This window comes from Marmota monax, unplaced genomic scaffold, assembly GCF_021218885.2.
Source record: "Marmota monax isolate L192 unplaced genomic scaffold, Marmota_monax_Labrador192_F-V1.1 WCK01_AAM20220418_F8-fsc00022, whole genome shotgun sequence".
Lineage (NCBI taxonomy): Eukaryota > Metazoa > Chordata > Mammalia > Rodentia > Sciuridae > Marmota > Marmota monax.
This window is the reverse complement of record NW_026695215.1, coordinates 16684737-16706838: the sequence shown is the minus strand read 5'-3', so window position 1 is coordinate 16706838 and position 22102 is coordinate 16684737. Positions and strand designations below refer to the sequence as shown.

Below are 22102 nucleotides of genomic sequence, written 5' to 3'. Positions count from 1 at the left end.
TCTGATGTTGGGGCCAGCAAAAAAATGTAAGCTACCATTAGTGTGATGCTTGTCAGAGTTCTGTTATCTGTAACCCCCCTTTGTGTAACTTTCTGGGCTATAAAGCTGGGCTGTAGGAAAGGTGGGGTGCTGTCTTGTTCCCACCGTTTTGGGAGGGAAAGGCAGCCCGGCCGGTCGAAATAATAAGCTTGCTTTAATTTGATTTTAATTGGAGTCAGTGGTCTTTTCTTGTGTCCTGGTCTAACATTTTGGAGGCCCCAGCGAGATGACCCTGCCCGACCAGATCACAAGACCAGACTGCTGGAAATTCTGAAGCCGGCCTTCGCTCCAGGGCTCTGGGCTGGAGAGCCACTCTAGGGGGTGCGCAACTTGAGATGTTCCAAGGCCTCGGAATGAGCCTTCGGTCCCCGGAGCACTGCAGTGAACTGCCGCACTAAAACTATCAGCAAGCACCTGGTGGAGGAGGCCTCCACAGGTAAGTGGCACCTTTATAACATCTGGTATCCGGTTAAGGGAGATCTCTTCTGATGACAGAGAGGTGGCCTGGCGAGGCTCACATATACTCCTGTCCAGACAGTAACGAGAAATCGTTCTGTCCTCTGTTCTGTTCTGTAGGGAATTCCTCTGGAAGGATAGAGAGGTGCTGACGGGCACGCACGCACTCCTACCCCGGAGCTTTAGCAAGACGTTGCATTGCTCCTCTGTTTTTCTGTTTTGGCACCGGGTTTCTGTTTTCTTGTGTTTTGTTCTGTGTTCTATATGTTTTTTGTTTGTTTTTGTGCGTTTTGTTGTGTGATTTCTGTGGTAAAAACTTAAGGATATTGGACGTGAAAATGGGTAATAAAGCAAGTAAGCCTGACACCCTTTTGGACTGTGTTTTAAGGAACTGCGATGAACTTTACCCCACTTTGTTAAGCAGGATGAGAGAAGCCCCTAGCTGGCTGCTGGAGCACACCCACTGCAGAGGGCAATGCCTGCTGAGGATCTAAGAACTGAGTATCTCCCAGATTAACAAGTGAAACTCCTTTAAAACCCCTTGTCCCTCCAGATCAAGAGAGTCACAACCTTTGGGCAGAGTCCCCTGTGTTTCTCCTTTGTTAGCAAAGCAATAAAACTCCCTTTTTCTTTTTCTCAAAACCCTGTCCTCATTATTAAATTGGCATTAATTGGCTCTAAGGTCAGGAACCGAACTTTCAGTTACAAATTTTGATACCACCCCCCCCCCAGAACTTTTTGAGAACTGACTACTGAAATGTTAGGAGATGGAGTGTGCCTGGGGTGGAACCGAACCAGAGGAGCTAATCCTGTAAGTAAAAGGAGGGACTGAGGGACTCCCAGCAGCTGCTGAAGCCCTGTTGCTTCGGGGAATTCCCTCCTTCCTTCCCTGCACTGTAAGGATTATGCCACCTCTGTCTTCTTAAAAAAAAGAGAAAAAGAAAAAGGGGACACGAAATGCAGTAAAGTCGCCATTGAGACCCTTGATTTTACATTTCAGGTTGCCCCTCTGTGAAAACATCTGGTCCCCTTGTGGGGACATCTACGGTGCCCCTGGTGTAGGAGATTTTTCTCTTATCTGCTCTGTTTTAAAGGTTTCTGTCTGTCAGCCATAGTCTGGAGCTCCTTTCTGTCTGTCTGTCTTGTGTCTTTGTTTCTGGCCCTTTAAGACATGTGCAATAGTGTGTTGATATTATAAATTGTTTCTTGGGAAGGATCTTGGCTGAATGTGTGTTTAAAAGATGATGTTTTATTGTAACAATCTGGTATCTGAATGGGTTTTTGAAGCATTGCACAATCTTGCAGTTAAAAGTTGGGTTTAGGTAATTGTTTAGTTTATGATTTCAGATAATTCATGCCAGAGAACTTAAATACTTAGGATGGAAAACAAAAGAACTCTACTTCCAAGTTGGCAAGTAACTTTCCAATCATTCAGTCTTTTTTTTCACCAATTTTGAATTGGGTAGCCTGGGAAAATGTCACTGTGTGGACAAGGATAGTAAATCATAGTATGGTATCTGTTGACAAAACAAGATGTAAAGATATAAAATTTTGTGAATTGTATCTTAAACTTGTATCATAATTTTCAACATCCGAACCTGAAAATTATGACTTATGGTTAAAATGCCTTAGGCCTGAGGTGTCTGCTCAGAATAGCAGTTTTTCCCTGCTCCTTCCAGACCTCACCCAGGACTTATGTTGAAATGCAAATGAAAGAAGCCTGCAAGCTCAGTAGGAGACTGATCTGAGGCCTAAAAAAAAAAAGTAAATTGTATGGTATTTACTAATTACTGGCCAGTCATTTTGACTCTTGTTTTTTTCCTTAGATTCTGTATTTTTTTGAGCTCATGATTTTGATCCTACAGACCTAGGTTAATGTTTTTCTGATCAGTTCTATCTTTGACCAACTGTGGAGTTTTTGAAACATTGCAATGGAGATTTCACCTGTGAAAAGCTACTAAGGCCTTTACTATTGTTATGTGTGCACACTTTTGTTATGTGTTGTATGTCTATATATACACGTATGTCCGTATATCATATATATGATATACAAATCAACATATATAAGAGCGCTCATAAAAACAAATTTTAAAAAGTGGATCCAAAGATCTTTAATTCGTGTGATTTAAATGGTTCAATTTAAATTGGATAAACAGATAAAAATAAATGTCTTTAAATTTAAGCTTACAAGTTTTCCTAGGTGTTCAAAAAAAACTCATAAAATATTAATGTCTATACAATGTCTAATATGCCTTGGTTCTAGGACTTTTCCTTCAACAACAACAAAAAATGGCTAGCACTGTTCAATACACTTGTCTAATATTTTGATAAAATAAGTAAAGTAAATTTGATATGGGATTACTCATTCATGAGTACTTTTGTTAGATATCTGATTGATTTACTAAGGTCTGTATAAGTTTGTAAAAATCAGTCATGTGTTAAAGAGACAAAAATTTCTTAAAACATAAGTTTTCCCATAACATTGTGTTTATTAAGTTTTATTTTTTTTTCTAGAGCAAGCAACCATAAAAATTAAACAACTGGTTAAATAAGAACTGTTATTTTAGAGCACTGTACTGCCATTTCTTTGAAAGCTAAACTTGGTTAATGTAGAAACATCAATGTAATTGTGATGCTATTAATGTGCTCATATCTTCCAGGTATACAAGTCTGTAAGGTAGAAACTTTAAAAGAGCATTATATCAAGCTGGTGTTCTGAAGTTGTATGGTAAAAAATATATTGGGGATTTATTTACCTGTTATCAATAAGATATGTAAAGTTTTATGTTACTTTTTACATTGGGGAACAATTTAAATGTATTTTTAAGTTAATGAGAGCCTAATCTATGTAAAGGTTAAAAACTTTCAGCCTTTCTTTAATTCATGTTTTAAATGTGATATCATATGGTGTTAGCTAATGTTCATGTGACCTCAAACAATTTATGTAAACTTTGTAAAATGATATTTAAAAAACAAAGATCAGCTTTAGAACTAAAACACCTAAGATTTATAAAGAGCCCTGCCTTACCTGAGACAGGGCTCTGTGTCCCATCTTACTACATGTGAGAATGACTACGAAAGCCGTAGGCCAGATTTTAGTTCATTTAAAGTTATGTTCAAAAGTTGTTTTTTTTCTGTCAAGATTACTAGGATCTCAAACAGGGGATATAATGTATAACTCAGCCAAAAATTCAGGGTAGCTATTACACGAACTAAATGTTTTTACACTTGTTAATTTTATTTTGTAATTTCCTTATAAGTAATCTAAAGATTCCCTGTTAGTGTTTTACAGAAGTGTTGCTTTAAGAACACAACATGGGTTAATTTAAGATAATAAGCCATCACCTACAAGACAGATAGGATAATACAGATCCCAATTAATAAAAAGATGAATAATTATAAAGTTATAGACATTAAAGCCCAGTACTCTTAATATAAGGCTGTTAAAATTTATTTGCTGGATGTTTAAGATTAAGTTTTAAAATTAAAGTTAAATTAAAAGGGCCAGAAAAACCAATATTTGGCTCTTGCCCTCTGAGTCAGTCTGAATCCAGGGAACAGGGGACTTCTCTAAAGAGCTTTGCAACTCTGGGCCACATAACCTCCCGATCAGGGAGACTAATGAGACCACTGGAGAACAGAAAGCCAATCAGTGCATTTGCTATGAAGAGGAGAGTCATCAGAGAAGGGAGACATCCCTGATGCTTCAGAGGGAAGCCACATGGTCAAGCAAGACCTAGACCCATCCTAGCGCAAATGGCACTAGCAGAACTGAGAAGCTGCTCTCAAGTTTCCCCAGGAATGATTCCCATAAAAGCTCAGCTGACTGTTAACAATAGATAGAAACAAAAGTCAGTTTGACTGCTTCATCTTAAACACTTAGCAAAGACATTAAAACCAAAATACAGCCATTCCTGGGCATTTTAAATAATAATGATGATAATAATAATAATAATATATTTTAAGGTATACACTTTATGTTAGCCTCCCAAAATAAGTAAGACTGGAGGCTACAAAGAAGGATTCTCAGACAGAAATGCCTGATAACTATAAAAAGAGACTATCAAGAGGAGCTTCCAGAGACAGAAGTTTTTAGTGTAAGGCCTACAGATATTCCTAACCTACACAGGTAGGCTTCGTGTTTGCTAGTATGATTATGCAGCCCTGAGTAACAGAATTAAAGGTTTCTCTATTAGACACAGAGCTCATACTAGTAAAAGGATTTTGCAAGATCAGATGACATTAAATTATTAAACTGTATCTTATGGGGAGGGACAACTGTAACCCTAAAAGTTAAATGTTAAGTTTACAGTCCTGATAACTGGGGATGTTAAAGCCTGGTGAGGGAACTTCTGTACAGTGACATGTTCCAGCTGCTACAACATTTATTCAGTACTCATGGTTTTTGTTTCTCTCATAGAAGCACCCATCCCCAGATGACTTTACAACCTATTCTTCCCCAACCAGGCTTCAAACCGAACTGACTTCTAAAAGGCAACGCATGTCCCTCAACTGACTTCTAAAAGGCAACTCATGTCCCTCACGCTGTGCCCCCTCACGTCACCCTCTCTCAGCTCAGAAGAAGCCAAAATGAGTGACACCTCTCTTCTTACAACAATGGAGCCAAAAAAAAAATAGACTATCAATATAAGTAATTAATTAAGTCAGGTAAAATCAGGGAGACCGGTTTTGGGTGAGTTCTAAAAATTTGGAGACTGTTACCTGAGGGATTAAAATTCCCTCAGTGCTCTTCCCCTACCCTATCAAAGATTTGAAAGGGACACATAAGAAAAGGGGGGAATGATAGACCCAACCTGATCTTTTATTAAAATTGGGAGCCATCTTGCCACAAAGCCATGAAAAGATAATTTCGGCTTTACTATAAATTACTGCAAATTCTGAACCTGCTTGGAATGCCTGCCCGTGCCTTGAACTCACCCATGCCTGGCTCTCTGACCAGATAGCAGCCCTCTCTGAAACTTAGTGACCCCTCATAAATATTGGCCTTCCCTGGCCAGACAACGACCCTCTCTGAGGCTCTAATGGTCCTCATAAATTCTGATGTTGGGGCCAGCAAAAAAATGTAAGCTACCATTAGTGTGATGCTTGTCAGAGTTCTGTTATCTGTAACCCCCCTTTGTGTAACTTTCTGGGCTATAAAGCTGGGCTGTAGGAAAGGTGGGGTGCTGTCTTGTTCCCACCGTTTTGGGAGGGAAAGGCAGCCCGGCCGGTCGAAATAATAAGCTTGCTTTAATTTGATTTTAATTGGAGTCAGTGGTCTTTTCTTGCGTCCTGGTCTAACAGTAGTAACAATTTAGTTGGCCTGGGCCTTCCTACCTGGAGTGACCTATAACAGTATTGTTCTCGCCTGGAGCACGTGTGACTTCCCTGGCCCTTGTGAACCTCACCTGGGAGCACCCCCCTCCTTCCCAATAAAACTCCTTTTGGTGCCTTATTCTTGTTCCATAGTTCCTGGCCTTGCGTGCCCTTTTTTGCTTTACACTAAGCATAGACTAGGGAAGGATAGGACTAGGGAAGGATAAGACCTGCACAGCCTGACAGTTGGGAAGGAACATAACAGATTCATTAATTCATTCAACAAACGTTTGCTGTGCACATAGATGGCCCAGGTTAGGGAATATTACAATAAAATATGTACAGTCACTGTCTTCATGGCGATACTGCTGGTTATCGGTGAGGAGTTCTACTTCCTCACATGTTGAAGTTTGAACATTAGAGAAGCACACCAAGGCAAGCATATAAAGCAGGGTTTATTTTTAAAAGGGTAACATAGATTTCTCCCAGGAGGGAGAAGGTGGCCATAGCTGGTATTCTGGTATCCCCAGAAGCGAGGTGTTCTGCCCTTTTCATATGTCCTAGGTTTCCTTTCGTTCTCCTGCTCTCTTCCCCTTATCTTTCTCCTTCCTGCATAGATGAGTAGGCCCAGGAATGCTGGGTGGGATGTCCAAAAGGTGGGAAACAGGTAGGCCAAAGGGTGAAGGGCAGGAAAGAGCAGCCCAGGACACATTAATTAACAACCTATAGCTCCCTGTAGGGAGGGGCAACCTGGGACAGGTCACCTTAGCAACCGGTTGGAGCAGGGGCAGATTCTTGATAAGGATGGAGGAAGGGATCTGAAGGAATTAACATTTCAGTCATTCAGGGGACAATCTCCAGCTTCCCAGACTCACTCAAAATTGGCCTCCTTGATTCCGCCTGACTCGATTTACCTATCTATATTGACTGCCTGTCTAATTCTTGCTTTACTGGGATGAGAAAAATAAGCAAGCAGATAAATGAGTAAAATAATCAAGAATTGTGAAAAAGACTCTGAAGGAAAGGAGTAGTTATGAGATAGGAGTAAAGTGTATGAACAGGTTGTTTTTGTAGTTTTTGGTAGTGATAATCAAGGCGCAGGATCAGGCATTAGATCTGGGGTGTTTGCAGAAAGTTCGAATGGAGAAGTCCAGCTAAAGATGGGAGAAAAGGTTTGGGCAGAAAGCCTAAATTTGTTATTTAGAACCATGGAAATAAATAAAACACCCAGGAAAGCGAGCACATGGCGAAAATAGTGTAAGTCTGAACTTTGGCTACACGCGTAGGGAGAGTCATGAAATAATCTATAAATGCCCAGATGGCTTCTGATGCTCTTGGGCTCCAACCAGACTACATTTCCCAGACTGCCTCACCCACTGAGCGCGAACCGGAAGTTTATCACAGTTGCTTCCGGCGCAGGCAGCCTCCAATAATCATGGCGACCCTCAGAATCTCTGTTCCTTTCTGGAGGCTTCTGACAGGTTCTCGGGGAACCGAACGGGTCTGTGTCGGAGCCCGAACCCAGCCCCAGCCCGATACTCAGCTCCAGCCGCTACCTCAGCCTTCCGCGATGAGGCTGCTGTGCCGCCGGCTCAGCTCCGAGGCCGGTAAGTGACCCGCCAGACGTCTGCTAGGGCTTCTCCTGGGAGGCCTAGAACGGCGGCCCCTGCAAGTCTTCCCTCGGTGCATTCTCAGCCGTAGTCGGCTTCCGTAGTTCTTTGCCGGGTTTATCATCAGCCTCCCAGGCTTATTTACGCAACCCGCCGTGCCGGAGCCCTGCTCGGTGCCAAGCGCGCTGCTAAGCTTATGGCATAGAGTAAGCTAAGGCTGTCAAGGACGCTCCCCTGAGGATCCCAGCCCAGCGAGGAATTGGCAGTGAGTGCTCTGTGACCCGGGCTGTGATAAGGACGCCCACTGTGAGGCATTCAAACTAATTGAGAGGGCTGGAGTGGGTCCCTGGAGAGCACTACCAAAGCCGACACCTGGCGGGCCAGCTGTGCTAAGGAGGAGACAATCTTCCCAGCAGAAGGACAGCATAAGCAAAGTCCAGAGAAGGGATTGAACAGGTATTTTGGGAACTCACTTTGGAGGTAGGGTTGATAAGACTTGGTTATGGCCTTAGGTAAATCTAGGTCTAAAAGGAAAAATTGTTTCTCAAGTTTCTGGCTTGATTAGTTAAATTTATACCAAGATGGGCTGGGACTGTAGCTCAGTGGAAGAGCACTTGCCTAGCATGTGTGAGGCACCACATACAAGTAAGTAAAATAAAAGTCCATCAACAACTAAAAAAAAAAAAAAGTTTTGAAAAAAAATTTATGCCAAGATGGAGAATATTAATTGTAGGATGTTTCTGTTTTGGGTGGTGGTGGGGGGCAGTGCAAGTATAGATGAGGTGAGGAAATGGGAAGGAAGGCGGTTTTAGACTATTAAATTTGAGATGCCTTAGAGATTCAAGGGTTAAGTATATAGCTAGGAACATCAAATTAAAATGGTAACTGAAGTTGGATGAGTGGGTGAGATTGAGGAGAGAGTAGTGCTGAGAGTCTATATGTGTTGGACACTCTAAAGGCGCTGTGGGTGCCAGAGATGAGCAAAAGACAGCTTTGTTCTTCAGAAAGCACGTCATCTAGTGGGGCACACAGTGAAATAAGCAAACCACCTTAGCTTTTTTTCCTGAATGATGTTGGAAGCCACAGGTGAATTTTAAACTTGAGAGTCATTTTGATTACATTTTTAAGATATTTCTCTTAAGTAATCTCTGTAGAGAATGTTTTTCAGTGAGGCCAGAAAGGAGGCAGCATATGATAGGGGGAAATGGAGGATTACAGAAAGATTTATGGGATATAGCAGGTCATGTTTGTATCAATGTTCTTTTTTTGTAAAACGGAGATAATTATTATATTTACCTCATAGGATTGTTGTGAGGATCAAATGTGCTAAATATGTAAAGTACTTAGCTCAGTAAGTACTGGTACATAGTGAATATTTAATAAATGTTAGTGGTTATTATTACTGTTATTTTTACTGCTGCTCTTGGCTGAATGTGGTACATAAGGGAGAATCCGGGAGTGATTTAGGTTTCTGGCTTGCATGATTTCATGAATGGTGCTGAGATAGGAAAAAGTAGGAAAATCAGGTTTGGAACAAGGAAGTTGATGAGTTCTGATTTGGCAGTATTGAAGTGCATGTGAGATGTCCATTGAGTAGGTGGGTGGAAGATGATCTTGGCTGGAGATTTCAGATTTTAGAGTGTAAGTGTGATTAAAGTCACAGGAATGTAGGAGATCATTCAGTGAGAATGTGAGAAAGGAGAAAAGGACAGTTCAGAGTTCAGGAAACCAACCCTACTAGGAGTAGCAGAGGAAGAAGTGACTGAGAACAAATGGCTTTTTCTTTCCTTTTTCTTGTGGAAATGGAAAAAGAAGTGAGGCAAAGGGAAAGGTGAACTGCATGAGGCGGAGTTGAATTTAAATGGGAAGTTACTGGACCTGGTATCAGACAGATGTTGGTAAATCCTGGTCATGTCACTTAATAGCTAGTTGTCTTTGGGTTAGCATTAGGATACTCATTTATTTAAAAACAAAAAAAAAAGGATATCAATACCTATTTTGTGGGTTGTAAGCATTCCTAAAAATGTATGTTGTGCCTGGCTTTTAGGAGACAAATTTGAGGGCCAGGAATATAACTCAGCAGTAGAGTCCTTGCTCAGTGTGCATGAGGCCCTAGGTCCCATTCATTGACAAAGAAAAAAGCCCTCGAAAAAGACAAATCTGGATATGGTAGCAACCATTACTACTATTAATATAACATTAATTTTTTTCCTGTTGTTCCCAATATTAGAATGTCTTTTTGGCAGTTTTGTCTATATTCACATCCTTACCATAGTAAATGTTCAGTAAATTTTGAATGAATGAAAGAATCTCAGAGGTATTATGCACTGCTGGGATAGATGTTGTACTAATGGGTTTTTTTTGTTAACTTTTCTATTGAGAGGGCTTGTTGGCCTGTCAGTTTTGCTGGCTTCTTATGTACTGAAATCCATTTTAGCAGAATCTCGTAGCTCAGAGATGAAGAAACCTACATTTATGGATGAGGAAGTCCAAAGTATCCTCATCAAGATGACGGGCTTGAATTTGGAGAAGATTTTTAAGCCAGCTGTACAGGAGCTGAAACCACCAACTTATAAGCTAATGACCCAGGCACAGTTGGAAGAGGTATGTGAACATAGGAATGTTAGTAGGATATCTTTCATTAAGGGATTAAACAAGATTTCCAGAGACCCCCACAAACTCTTATAACTGTTCTTCCACATGCATCAGTGAGCGGGTACCAGGCACAAAATTGGGAAAAGAATTATGAGGAGGCAGGTAGAGAGGAGGTGGGAGTGTGGCCAAAAGTGAACAGACTGGGGCATATGGGCCAGGTCTGGGTTTCCAAGCAGAGGCTCCTCTCTGCTCCAAACCAGCCTGAGTATCCTTCCTTTTTCCTGCCTGCTCCAGCTTCCTTCCTGGAGAAACATCTGCTGTGAGCTGCCTTGGGGCTGAAGCTTTGGTGAAATTATGAGATCCTGCTGAGCAGCATCCTACTCCAGGCACCAGTGTCCTCCTGGAGCCATGGGTACTGAGACCTTTGTGAAATACACTTTGATGTATGACTGTGTGAAGCAGTAAAGCTTTTCTTTCTCATTTAAAAGTAGCTTATAGTCGCAAGAAATTAAAATATCCAGTAGTAGTATATTTTGTGTACCGTGATAGTCCCCTGTTTTTCTCTCAGAGGTATCCGCTTTAATAATGTGGCAAAAAGCGGTGTTGTCAGGGGTTAAGAGTGTGGGCTCTGAAGTTGAATTTCCTGGGTTCAAATCCCAGTGCCAGAACTTTCTAACAGTTTACTTAACATCTGTTTTCTTTTCCATGAAATGGAGATAACAGTAGCACTTAGATAACAGGAAAGTGTGGGCATTGTGAGCCAAATATATTAAGCCTGTTTGAACAATATCTGACACATAGTAAGCACCTGATAAATGCCTCCTCTGAATCAAGAAGCTTTTATAGCCTGGTGTTGTCTCACCACTCTTTTGCTGGTGTGATAATGGCTAAGCCTATGGACGCGCCTGCCTGGTCACACCGCAGGAAAAGGCAGGGCCCATGAATCCAAGTTTGGCTTTTTACTCACTATGTCATTGCTATAGCTTTTTTTCTTTGCAGTCTTTAGTCTTTTTCTTTATTAGTTTCTGCTTTTGTCAGATCATCCTTTGGTCTGTAATCTTGTGTCTTATTTCATTAGGCTACCAGAAAGGCAGTTGAAGCAGCCAAAGTGCGATTAAAAATGCCACCAGTTTTGGAAGAACGAACACCAATAAATGACGTGTTAGCTGAAGATAAGATCTTGGAAGGAATAGAAACAGCCAAATATGTGTTTACTGATATATCATATAACATACCACACCGGGTGAGTATATGTCTAATTGCAAATTGATCTTTGAAATACTATGTGGAGATGGGTTTGAGGAATGATGTGACCTGGTTCTGTCTGATGCTTTAAAACTAGAATTCCTGTGACTAGGTGAGACCTTTTGGAAGAAACAATATAAGGAGAAAAGAAATGCAGACCAACCCATGTTACCATTTCCCTACCAATTATGGGCTGAGTATATTTCAGATTGGCTGCAAAGAATCAGGTATGCTGAGACAGAACAAGTTGTAAATAGACAGAAACCCACCACACACCACAAGTGGACAAAACCTACAGGACAGTGAGAAAAGGAAGTGCATTTGGCCTAAGATGTATTGCTCTCCTTTGCTGAAGCCTTTTAAGAAGAAGGCCTTTTTCCACCCTGTGTATTCCATGGTGCCAAGAAACTCAGACTTCCCAGTGGATTTTTACTTTACAGCATTTTCAGTAAGAGCAACAGATGTTTCTTAGGTAATTTTCAGATATCATTGCTTCTGTTTTTATTCTCTGGTTTCTCTTCCCTTGATTGCCAATTTAAAAGAACACTCTGATTTTTAAAAAAATATATCAATTTTGTATCTGGGCCTTATAAGTAAAGAACTAAAAAAAAAAATAACTTTCAGTTCAGCCCACAAAATACACTAGAGTACTTCAGAATGCTGAGTTTGAAAGATGACCTCATATTACTCATTATTTGATCATATATGATTATGGCTTGAAGACAAGATTTCAGCTGTGTGCATGTCTGCACCAGCCATCTGCAACTGACATGAATGGGAATCACAGAATTTCATTTGAATTAATGTCTTTGTGTTGTGGTGTTTTAATTTATGTTTGCAATTTAATTTTGCTGGTTGTGGGAACATTTTAATAACTTGATAAAAAGAAACTTAATTCTGGTTACTCAAATTACCAAAATTCTTTTGAGGAAAAATTATTATATTGACATCTGCTATTTTTTTTTTCTATTTGCAGTATTTGATGAAAGTTTTAATTATTTTATCCTCAGAGATTCTTATACCCCTGGAATTGTAAGAGTCAGTACCATCTGGTTAATTTATACATTGATTGGGTGTGTATCAGTTACCAGCAATGTGCAAAGTTCTGTGTGTGTCTTTGTAACTCATCACACATCTTCCTGCCCTTGTCCAGCTATGTAATATCTGAGAAGTGCCAAGAATCTTGTACACATAAATTGCCAGTTGAATGGTACAAACAATGGGTGGAATTCAGAGGAAGTAAGTGATCCCGTGGTTTGGGATTTGGCTCTTGGCAGAGTAAAGAGACCAGAAGCAGATGGACCAGTCAGTCTTTCTGATATATATATATATATATATATATATATATATATATATATATATATATATATATATATACACATCTAATGCCAATATGAGGAGTCACAGAAGTGTAGAATTAACAATTAACATTCTTGGGTTTGTTCCTTTTACCTCAGAGACTTTTAACATAGATCATAAAGTGTTAAAATCTATTTAGATGAAACTTTGGAATGGGGAAATGAAATAATTTGAAAAGGTTTTTTAGCATTTTTTTATCTCTAAAATTGATTTAGATGAATCTTGAATCAGTTTTAGTTTGAACCATTTTATGTATTGAATCCATGTTAGCACTGTAGTTGGTATTCATAAATTTTAAATTTCTAATAGATGCACAGCAATGATTAGCAAAGGAAGTATCAAACCTTGCCAAAGTCTTTGCAGTTTAAAATGATCATGAACTCCTATGTACCTATTGTGTTTTGTGTTTCCAACTTGCATTTTATATTGCTGATTGCAAACTGTTCTTATAATGGACTTAGTGGGACACAGGAACTAAATATAAGCCTAAACAATTCATCCTTGATCATGTTTTCTAATTCAGGAGCGTTTTATTGTTGTCAGAGAACCAAGTGGCACACTACGCAAAGCCTCTTGGGAAGAACGGGACCGGATGATACAAGTTTATTTTCCAAAAGAAGGTCGCAGAATTTTGCCACCAGTAATTTTCAAGGAAGAAAACCTTAAGGTAAGGTAAATTGTGTTTTATATTGTAGACTCAGTGGTGATGATTTGTTGAACCAGTTGGCTCTAGTTCTATCTGGTATCTTAGTGTTGATAAACAAAGGTAAATGTCTAATGATAACTTGACTAGGGTTTTTTTCTCTTTCTTTTATAATTGGTGCAGCTGGGATTTGAATCTAGGTGTGTGACAATTAGCCCCATTGTTTCTTTATGACTCTTTTTTTTTCCAGTCCATCTTTTAATTTTTTTGAAAAATTCCTGACATTACAGAACTAAACTGAAATGTATTACTAGTCCACTCTTACATTTCCATGACAAACAGAAAAATTCATGAGCCAAAAACAAACAAAAAACAACAAAAAAAAGGAGAAGCTTATAAAACTAAATATGGATCTCAACATTAACAGCTGAATAGAGAAAGGAATTAAAACGCTTTAAAAAATCACGAGTGGATGATAAAGTGTGTAGAAACTGAAAATTTACAAACTATTTAAAACCTGGAATTGCTGACTGTTCAGAAACTACCCAGATGGATCATGGGTGGTGGTGAACAGCAGAAAGGGATTATGGATGAATCTGTTCTAGCTGCTCCCCATGCCACCCGTCTCCGAGGAAAGCCTGACGTTGATTAGATACTGAGCCAGGCTAATGCTGGCAGCAGATCCAGTGATGATAACCTGCCTATCAGTAGATCCTTCCACTGGGTTTGCATTTTTGATCTGCGCCCCAAACATCTGACGGATCTCATTGATTTTGGCTCCTTGACACCCAGTTATGCAGCCAAACAAATTGTTTGGAATGGTGAGTTCATGAGAAGTAGTCTGAGCAGATGCATCCAAACCTGCACTGAATCCAGTGTTGCCATGGGTCATAGGAAAATGAAACTGTTGCATTGCCAACTGGTGCAGCTTAGTCACATCTGGCTGTGAATGGCATACTATCCTTGAATAGTATAGGCCTCTAGAGGTGGTCCCTCCAGGTCAGGGTTGAGAAACATTGACAGGGTGGTTTGGGGAAAGCTCGCACTGTCGCTGCCTGTGCTGTACCTGTCCTGACCACCTGCAAAGATGACTGGAGAACTTGACGGCTTGGGCCGGTACGGGATGGTCACGCCTTTTGGGGGGGACTGGGCGAGTCTCCAACATGACCAAGCAGATCTGTTTGACACACTTAATGATGGATTGTGTTGGCCCACTCAGTTGAATTGGGGAGCATATCCCCTGCCACCTGGACTTGAGCCTCTGTGCTTTCTCGTATTTCCTTAATCTTGCAACTACCTTTTCCAATGAGAGAGCCACACTGACTAGCAGGGACCACCAGCCTCAGAGTGACCTGGGGTCTACTGGCAGCTGTGCTATTGGTCATAGAGCTGCTGATGTCCTCTTCCAGTTTGTCAATGATCATAGCAAAGGCTTTGAAGATGGCATTAGTGGGTCCAGCCAAAGTGATAATTCTCTCAGGACACTTCCCTTTTGAGATATTGATACGTGCACCACTCTCCTCGCACATCTTCTTAACCGATTCTCCTTTCTTTCCGATGATACTGCCAACTTCCTTTCCATGCATAAGTAGCTGAATGGTGAGAGTGACATTTAATCCACCTTCAATCACACCGGTGTCCATGTCAAGCAGTGTTATGGGGAGCTGGACTTTGGTCAAGTCTTTGGTCACTGGTGGGGGTGAAGCCAAAAACTGCAGGCGCAAAACGAGGGGAAAAGGGGAGCAGGCGGGAAGGGGGGGAGGCTGGGGGCGGAATAATAGGGGTGGGCTGGAAGGCAAGGCGTCCCCCCTCCCCCGCCCCATGGTGGAGGAGGAGGAGGAGGAAGGGGGAAAGAGACCCCAGGGTGGGTGGAGGGCGGGAGAGGGTGTAGATTGCTGCTGCATCTGGCTGCTGCCGCTGCTGGTCTGGGCTCTTTATGACTCTTAATGGCACATTTTGTGTTATCTTGGATGGGCAGGCCTGTGATGGCACCAGGACAAGTGCTCAACTTTGGTGTTCACATCTAATTCCAATTCTGCTGTGTGGTTTTAGACAATGTACAGCAGGGACCGGCATGTTGATGTCCTCAATCTCTGTGTTGCCCAGTTTGAGCCAGATTCTACTGAGTATATCAAAGTGAGTATATTTAATAGCTTCTGAAATACAGGTGTAAGTATGGTTATGAACAAGATTTTTAATCTAGCACAGTGAGTTTTGTATAAACTTTGATACAGGTGAATGAGAAAGTAAATACCTGAAGATCTATTACGAACAGATGTGTGCCAGAGCCATATTTTATTCATAGAACCATCCTTGATTAAAGATGAGGGAATTTCACCTTGGGGAGTTAAGTAGCTTGCTGAAAGTTGCATTACGAGTAAGAGATAGGATTAGAACCCCCAAAATGACAAAGCCTATTTTCTTTTTAATTTATTGTACAGAAGTAAAGTTACTTACTAAAATTTGCCCAAGTGTGTCTTATAACTCAGTATGTGTCCATTAGTACCTTTTGTGGTGTGTGAGGTGTTATTGTGGGTAGTTTAGGTGATGCCATGATCCAGGAGAGGGTTTGCTATGGCAAAGCCTATAGCCCAGTACTGGTTGTATGGAAGGCTGCTAGGTAAGTATGCAGGTACTTATCACTGGAGCCTATAGAGTATGCTAGGAAAGCTTCATAGGGGTCTTAAAGAGTGTTCTAGGAGGGCATGGAACTCTGTGGCAGGGGGAGGTGGGTGAGAAGAGGGGCCTCAGGTGGAGAGAATAGGATGAGCAACAGCTAGAAAATAACCAAGTATACTTGATAATCCCAGTCATCTGGTGCTTGGACATGCAATGCATATATATATGGGAGAGTGGTTCAAGATCAAGCTGGAAAGGTACTTGGGTCCACAGCACAGGTACCCTTGATTCTAGGCTAGACTTGAGTCAGCAGGCCTCTGAAAGCCTTTTGAATAGAAGAAGCCCTCACCAGAGGAACATTAGTAAGAAGGAATGGGCGAGCTGAATGGAAAGTGAACTGATCGGCTTAGGGAGAAAAGGAGGAGTGAAAAAAATATTCTTGATTTATTTTTTCCCAGTGACAAGAGAGAGTGATCAATTATTTGCAGCAGTCTGTGTATCTGAGATCCGTGCTTGGCTGCTGGACAGAACTAAACAGGGTGTAAAGGTCTGGTCTGGTGTTACTTGTTCTAGGCTGCCATACACTCCTGTAGTGGAAAAGACACAGATTTGCTGTTTTCTAGGCAACTCTTGTTAATAAAAATCCTCTTTCCTCCCTGAGGAGGTTTTAGCAGGAATGTCCAAATTATACAAATTGGCTAATGAGAGTGAAGGCAGTAAGTAGACCTGGATTTACTGGTGCTCTCCTAGCAGCACTCAAGCTGGTCAGTGTAAACTGAGTAATGCTGCTTAGATCTTTTTATTTTCCTGTTTCTGAAGAGTTGCATTTTATGTGAATAGGTTCACCACCAGACCTATGAAGATATAGATAAACATGGAAAGTATGACCTTTTACGTTCAACAAGACACTTTGGTGGAATGGCTTGGTATTTTGTAAATAAGAAGAAGATTGATGGTTTGCTGATTGACCAGATTCAGAGAGATTTGTAAGTATGATCTTAGAAGAGTCATTCTTATTGCCCTAACAGCGTATTTGTGTTAAAGCTGTGTATTTTCCCATTGATCACAGTAGCTTGTGCAGCGATAAACAGAAGATTTCACTTACCTCAGCTTGTGTGGGTTTATTCTAGCATGACTTAGTTTTTCCAGTCCTTGTTTTTGTGTTGCATAACAAGACTGGATTCTTTTGAGAAGTGACTTTGGATCTGCATGGTAGGCTGTGAGCATTGACTTATCCTGGGTTCACCAGTGCTTCTGGGTATCAGTGAACTTTCCAGATACTCAAAGGATGATGAAATAGCAAATGTAAAGAAGTAGACTTGACCCTTTATGGGTGCTTGTTTTCTTTAAGAACTATTTCTAGGGCTCTTAAGTAAGTCATCATTTAACTTACAAAAATACTTTTGCTTTTGCTAAAAAGCTTGCTTTCTCAGGATTTAAAAACATCAAAAAGGTTAGTTTTTTCAAAACAATGTAGAACAAAGACTTGAATTTTAGCTTCAAACTGGTTTCCTTCCAGGTTCTAGCTGAAAATAATATAAGCATGCATTATTTTGTTGTGCTTTACAGGTATTGTGTTTTATTATAAATTGAAGATTGATGACAAACTTGCATTAAGAAAATTCATTAGCACCAGTTTTTAGATAATTGTTAGCATTTTGTAGCGATAAAGTATTTTTTTTAAGCTAATGTATGCATATTGCCTTTTTAGATGTAATTTATTGTACACTTAAGTAGACCACAAAATTGTGTAAACTATATGCACCAGGGAACCAAAAAATTTGTGTGACTTACTTTGTCATGGCATTTGCTTTATTGTGTGGAGCTGAAGGTACGGTATCTCCAAGATATGCCTTTAGTGTACTTTACAACTAGTGATAAAACCAGAAAGAATTGTTTTTTTCCCCCCATTTCCCATTCTCAATGCAGGGGACATTGAGCTGACTGCATATTTTTCTATTGGTTGGGTCAGGAAGGCCCAAAATTACAAGGAAAAGAAGTGAGCATGGCTGTCAGAAAGTCAACTCTCTATAAAAAGCCTTTTCTGGGTTCTAAAGTCTGAAGAAGACGATTTACTGATCATTGCCATCTTCAGGCTATTGGAGTTTGACTCAGAGTAGCCTATGTGCAATTTGAACCATGCACACAAAGTAAGGCATTTGGAACTGGAAGGTTCCACTTGCCCACGTTTGGAAACAGTATCATTTCTCCTAGAAATAGCAGTCCTAAGGGTGATGATTCCCAGGCCAGCCTGAGTCTGTAGCAAGTATAGTGTGATTCAGTACAGAAGGCAGAAATATGCCTTCATCCTCCATAACAAGGGCTGGAGTGATTGGGATGTGCAAAGGGTGTGCCTTGATGAACTTCAACAGTGACATTTATGAATGAATTTTTTGCTTAAAAGTTCCTCCAACGCAGTCATTCTTAACTTATTAAAATATATTTTTATAAGAAATAAGAACAACAGAGATGTTTAATAAGTTTTAAAATGAAAATTTCTTTACTGAGGTATACTAACCTGTGATATTGTAGAATTTCTCATGTAAGCTTCACATCTGAAATGTCTCATGCGAGGGATGTCTTAGTACTTAACCCCTCTGTGGTATGCTGCAGGGGACATTGAGCTGACTGCACATCCCCAGATGGGCAGGAGAGGGTGTGCATCCTTAGTGAGTGGAGACCAGGTCAGAATTATGATTCTGTACAAACTTAATGAATATTCAATCCCACTGATGGTTCTTTAGAGATCCTTTAAAAATATTTTTGAAAATAGTAATTTATTTGCTCTTAATATTAAGAATGGGCTAGGGATTAGGCTATATTTAAATATAGAAATCCCATTTTAGCAGAAACTTAATGAGACATGATTACAATATGTAGAAGCCCAGTTAAGCTCTTCATATTTTTATTTTTAATTTTGTTTAAAGAGATATTTTGTTGCTACATTTATTGGATTTTGTTAGGTTCCAGCTAGCAAAATAGATGTGTAATTAATTTTTGTGTTATTCATTTTTTTTTTTTTTTTTGGCCCCCAGAAAGGTTCAGTGTACCAAGCAGCTTTGACTTCTCAGTTTTTCCAGTGGGTTGTGTTTAAGGGTTCTTTAGGGTAGGTGGGGCTTGGGATAGCCCAGGACATTTCTCTGAGGTCACCATGGTTTGAGGAATTCTGCACCTATTCCCATGTTCACCCTCTGCTTTATCCCCTAGTTCAAGTGATGGGAAAGTGGGGAAGGTCAGAGTGATGACCAGGGGGCGGGGTGGGGAGTAGCAGTGAAGTAAGGTGTCTTTACCTCTCCAACCCACTTAGGGGCTAGTAGCTCATTAAGTATACACAGCAGATCCTCAAAACTTGAACGTATTTTGGTGGAAAAGACAGAAGATTGATGTGGGTGGAACAAGTTAACAAGCAGGGAAGGAAGTGATATGCTCTTGGGCCAGGTGACACAGGGCTAGCAGGCCATGGGTTTTACTGTGAGAGCAATGGGAAGTCACTGGAGAGACTGAAAGTGTTCTGGATCTGTGGTATGTGGGTGATTTTATATATACAAAGTTGTATGCAGCCATGCACTTAAGGTTTGTGCAATTTATTGTATTTTTTATTGAAATAATATTTTTAAAATAAAAAAGTAAACATGAGCACTTGATTATTTTTACCCCTCTCACTTTTGATGTGGTGAATGGTAGGACTGTGTGAGAAGATTTTGGTTTGGGGAAGGCTAGGAAAGTTGTTTTACCAGGAATTGAACCCAGGGGCGCTTATCCACTGAGCCACATCCCCAGCCCTTTTTATTTTTTAGAAATGGTCTCGCTAAGTTGCTTAGGGCCTAAATTGCTGAGGCTGGCTTTGAACTTGTGATCCTCCTGCCTCAGCCTTCCCAGCTGCTGGGATTACAGACATGTGCCACCATTCCCTGTGGGAAGTTTTTGTGTTTATAAAATGTGTGAATTGAATTCTTGTTCTGGTTTCATCATAGGTAGTAGTGACACTAAAATTAGGCAAATTTTTAAATTTCCACTTTAAAAAAATTGCTGGTATAGAACCTTTCCTTTTGTCTGTTGTGCATAGTTTCATATATGCTTTACAAAGATACTAATTTTTAACTAATAGGTTTCCATGGATATTCTCATGGATTGGTAGTCAGGTTCCTCTTATAGAGGCATTTGTCTACTAATTCAGTCTCAGTGAAAATTGGTTAGCAAATGCTACTAAAGGCGAGTGGCTTTGAGAACCACCAACCTGTTTATAGGATGAACTGGATGCTGGTGGAGTGGGCTAACCTGGAAGGCATCTACCATTAGGAGTGGAGTTTCTGTGAGACATGATGTTCCGTTTCTAAAAAGAATGTAGCCACATTTGAAATATATTCACTTTTAAATTGGGTATTTCCTGTGACTCCTGCCCTACCTGCCTCACAGAGTTGCTCTGAAGACTAAATCAGTCAATTTTCCTAAAAGTGCTTTTGGAATTCTACAACTGAGGGTACACCCTGCCCCCTACCAGCCTGAGGAATGTCTGAAATATCATGTAGTTTGATGTTGGCACATCCGTGTATAGGCCTGTGAAGTCAATGAACAAAGCCCATCTGTATCATTAAGCTGTTTTTACTCTCAGACTTGATGATGCCACCAGCTTGGTCCAACTGTATCACATGCTCCATCCAGATGGCCAGTCTGCTCAAGAGGCCAAAGAGCAGGCTGCTGAGGGAGTCAATTTAATTAAGGTAAAGGGTCTTTTTTTCACATTGGCTGTTTTGTGATGCTGATTGAGTTGGGAAAAATTTAGAAGTGGGTCATATTTAGCAGTAACTAAACAAATCTGTGAATATGAAACATTTGTGGTCTTGAAAACATCAGTGTGATTACAGCTCTCTTGTAGAAGCAGATGGAGTGGGGGGGAGCTGGGGGGGGAGTAGTCAGGTAGGTGGGTGGTGGGTGTGCTGACAGCTGGAGTCTAGAGAAGTTCAGATATTTGGGGGCAGCAAGTCCCTGGTTCTTTGAAATACTGCAAAGGCAAGCTGCATCTGAGGTGCTAAGTCACCAGCAGAACCAGGTGAAGGACTAGAATATGTCCCTAGAGCAGTGTGGTGTTATGTTAAGAATATGTCCTATCCTTCAGTGTGGTGACATGCTCACTGGGGAAAACCCATAGGTGTTGAGGGGAGAGGGTGGAGGTGCTTGGATGGATACTGCCAAGCCTATACACTTCTCACACCATGGGCTACATAGATTTATGTGTAAATGCTGAGAGTTCGGATATTTTCAGGAAGGGAAAGGGAGGTCACTGTGTAATTTAACTTCTTCTAAATGGACATGGTTTTGTGGAACTGGCTTCTGTGCCAATAACATTGTTTGCATACCGAAAAGCAGTTAGGTTACTAAGGATAAAAATGACCACTCTAAGTAGAATAGAGAGAAACTACAGAACAAATCCTGATTTTTCTGTGATTAGCCAGATAAAGCAAAATGCTTTTGTAGAAAACATTCTTTGAAGTGAAAAATGAGTTTGCTAACTCATCTCATCTCTTGAACCCAATTGGTTTTCATTTTAATTATAGCATAAAGTACAATATCAGGTCCTTTTTTTCTGAAAACAAGCTAAAAGAGGTAATAGCCATTCTGGTATTTAGAATCAGTAATGCTTTTTCAGATCATGTGTATTTATTGCTTTCAAGAGGAGAAGTAAAAATAAAGGGGAAAAGCTGTAACACTTGGAAGACAACTGGGACTCTTCTTGACATGTTAATAATGTCTTTAAAATGGAAAATTTTACAAATAGTATACGTTCTATTGTTTTAAATTGTATGTCCTATTGTTTTAAAGCCATTTTTTTTTTTAAACAGGTCTTTGCAAAAACTGAAGCCCAGAAGGGAGCATATATAGAATTAACACTGCAAACTTATCAAGAAGCATTCATGAGTAGTCATTCTGCAGCTTCCTGAAAATATTTTAAAAATACATTTCAATTTACTAAAACCTTCCTTTGTTAATGTTTATCTTAATGTTTAAAAACATCAAGATCAAAAAGTACTGATACATAGTTTGTTGTATATTTTTTTGTTTTTTAAATTCCACATAGTGCATCTGACAGAAGTATAAAGAAAAACTTTTTACCTTATTTATTTTTCTAAGTTTCAATCTGATAAATGAAGAATATATTTGACTGCCTGATTATGAATTTCTCTAATTATGGTAGATGAGTACACAGTATTTTAAAAGAGTA

The 22102-nt window shown here is 40.2% G+C and overlaps 1 protein-coding gene and 1 pseudogene across 2 annotated transcripts; one reads left to right on the top strand and one right to left on the bottom strand.

The window, feature by feature from the left end:
* Positions 1-7210: 7210 nt before the first annotated feature.
* Positions 7211-21909, top strand: Mrps22 (mitochondrial ribosomal protein S22). 2 transcript variants are annotated; one of them, XM_046431322.2, is made up of 8 exons: positions 7211-7418; positions 9862-10025; positions 11095-11259; positions 13144-13287; positions 15316-15399; positions 16723-16868; positions 20495-20603; positions 21723-21909. In XM_046431322.2, the coding sequence occupies exons 1-8, from the start codon at positions 7247-7249 to the stop codon at positions 21819-21821; spliced, it is 1083 nt and encodes a 360-aa protein (XP_046287278.1). In that variant the 5' UTR covers positions 7211-7246; the 3' UTR covers positions 21822-21909. The 2 variants fall into 2 exon arrangements, with proteins under 2 accessions (XP_046287278.1, XP_046287277.1); XM_046431321.2 differs by having other exon boundaries at positions 9859-10025.
* Positions 13712-14970, bottom strand: LOC124084273 (poly(rC)-binding protein 2-like; annotated as a pseudogene).
* Positions 21910-22102: the final 193 nt, after the last annotated feature.

Bases quoted from the DNA above. Each gene is read 5' to 3' on its own strand.
- Mrps22 (XM_046431321.2), top strand. From the start codon at position 7,247: ATGGCGACCCTCAGAATCTCTGTTCCTTTCTGGAGGCTTCTGACAGGT. The intron at 7,419-9,858 runs GTAAGTGACCCG...AATCCATTTTAG, and splicing joins CCGGCTCAGCTCCGAGGCCG to CAGAATCTCGTAGCTCAGAG. The intron at 20,604-21,722 runs GTAAAGGGTCTT...TTTTTTAAACAG, and splicing joins AGGGAGTCAATTTAATTAAG to GTCTTTGCAAAAACTGAAGC.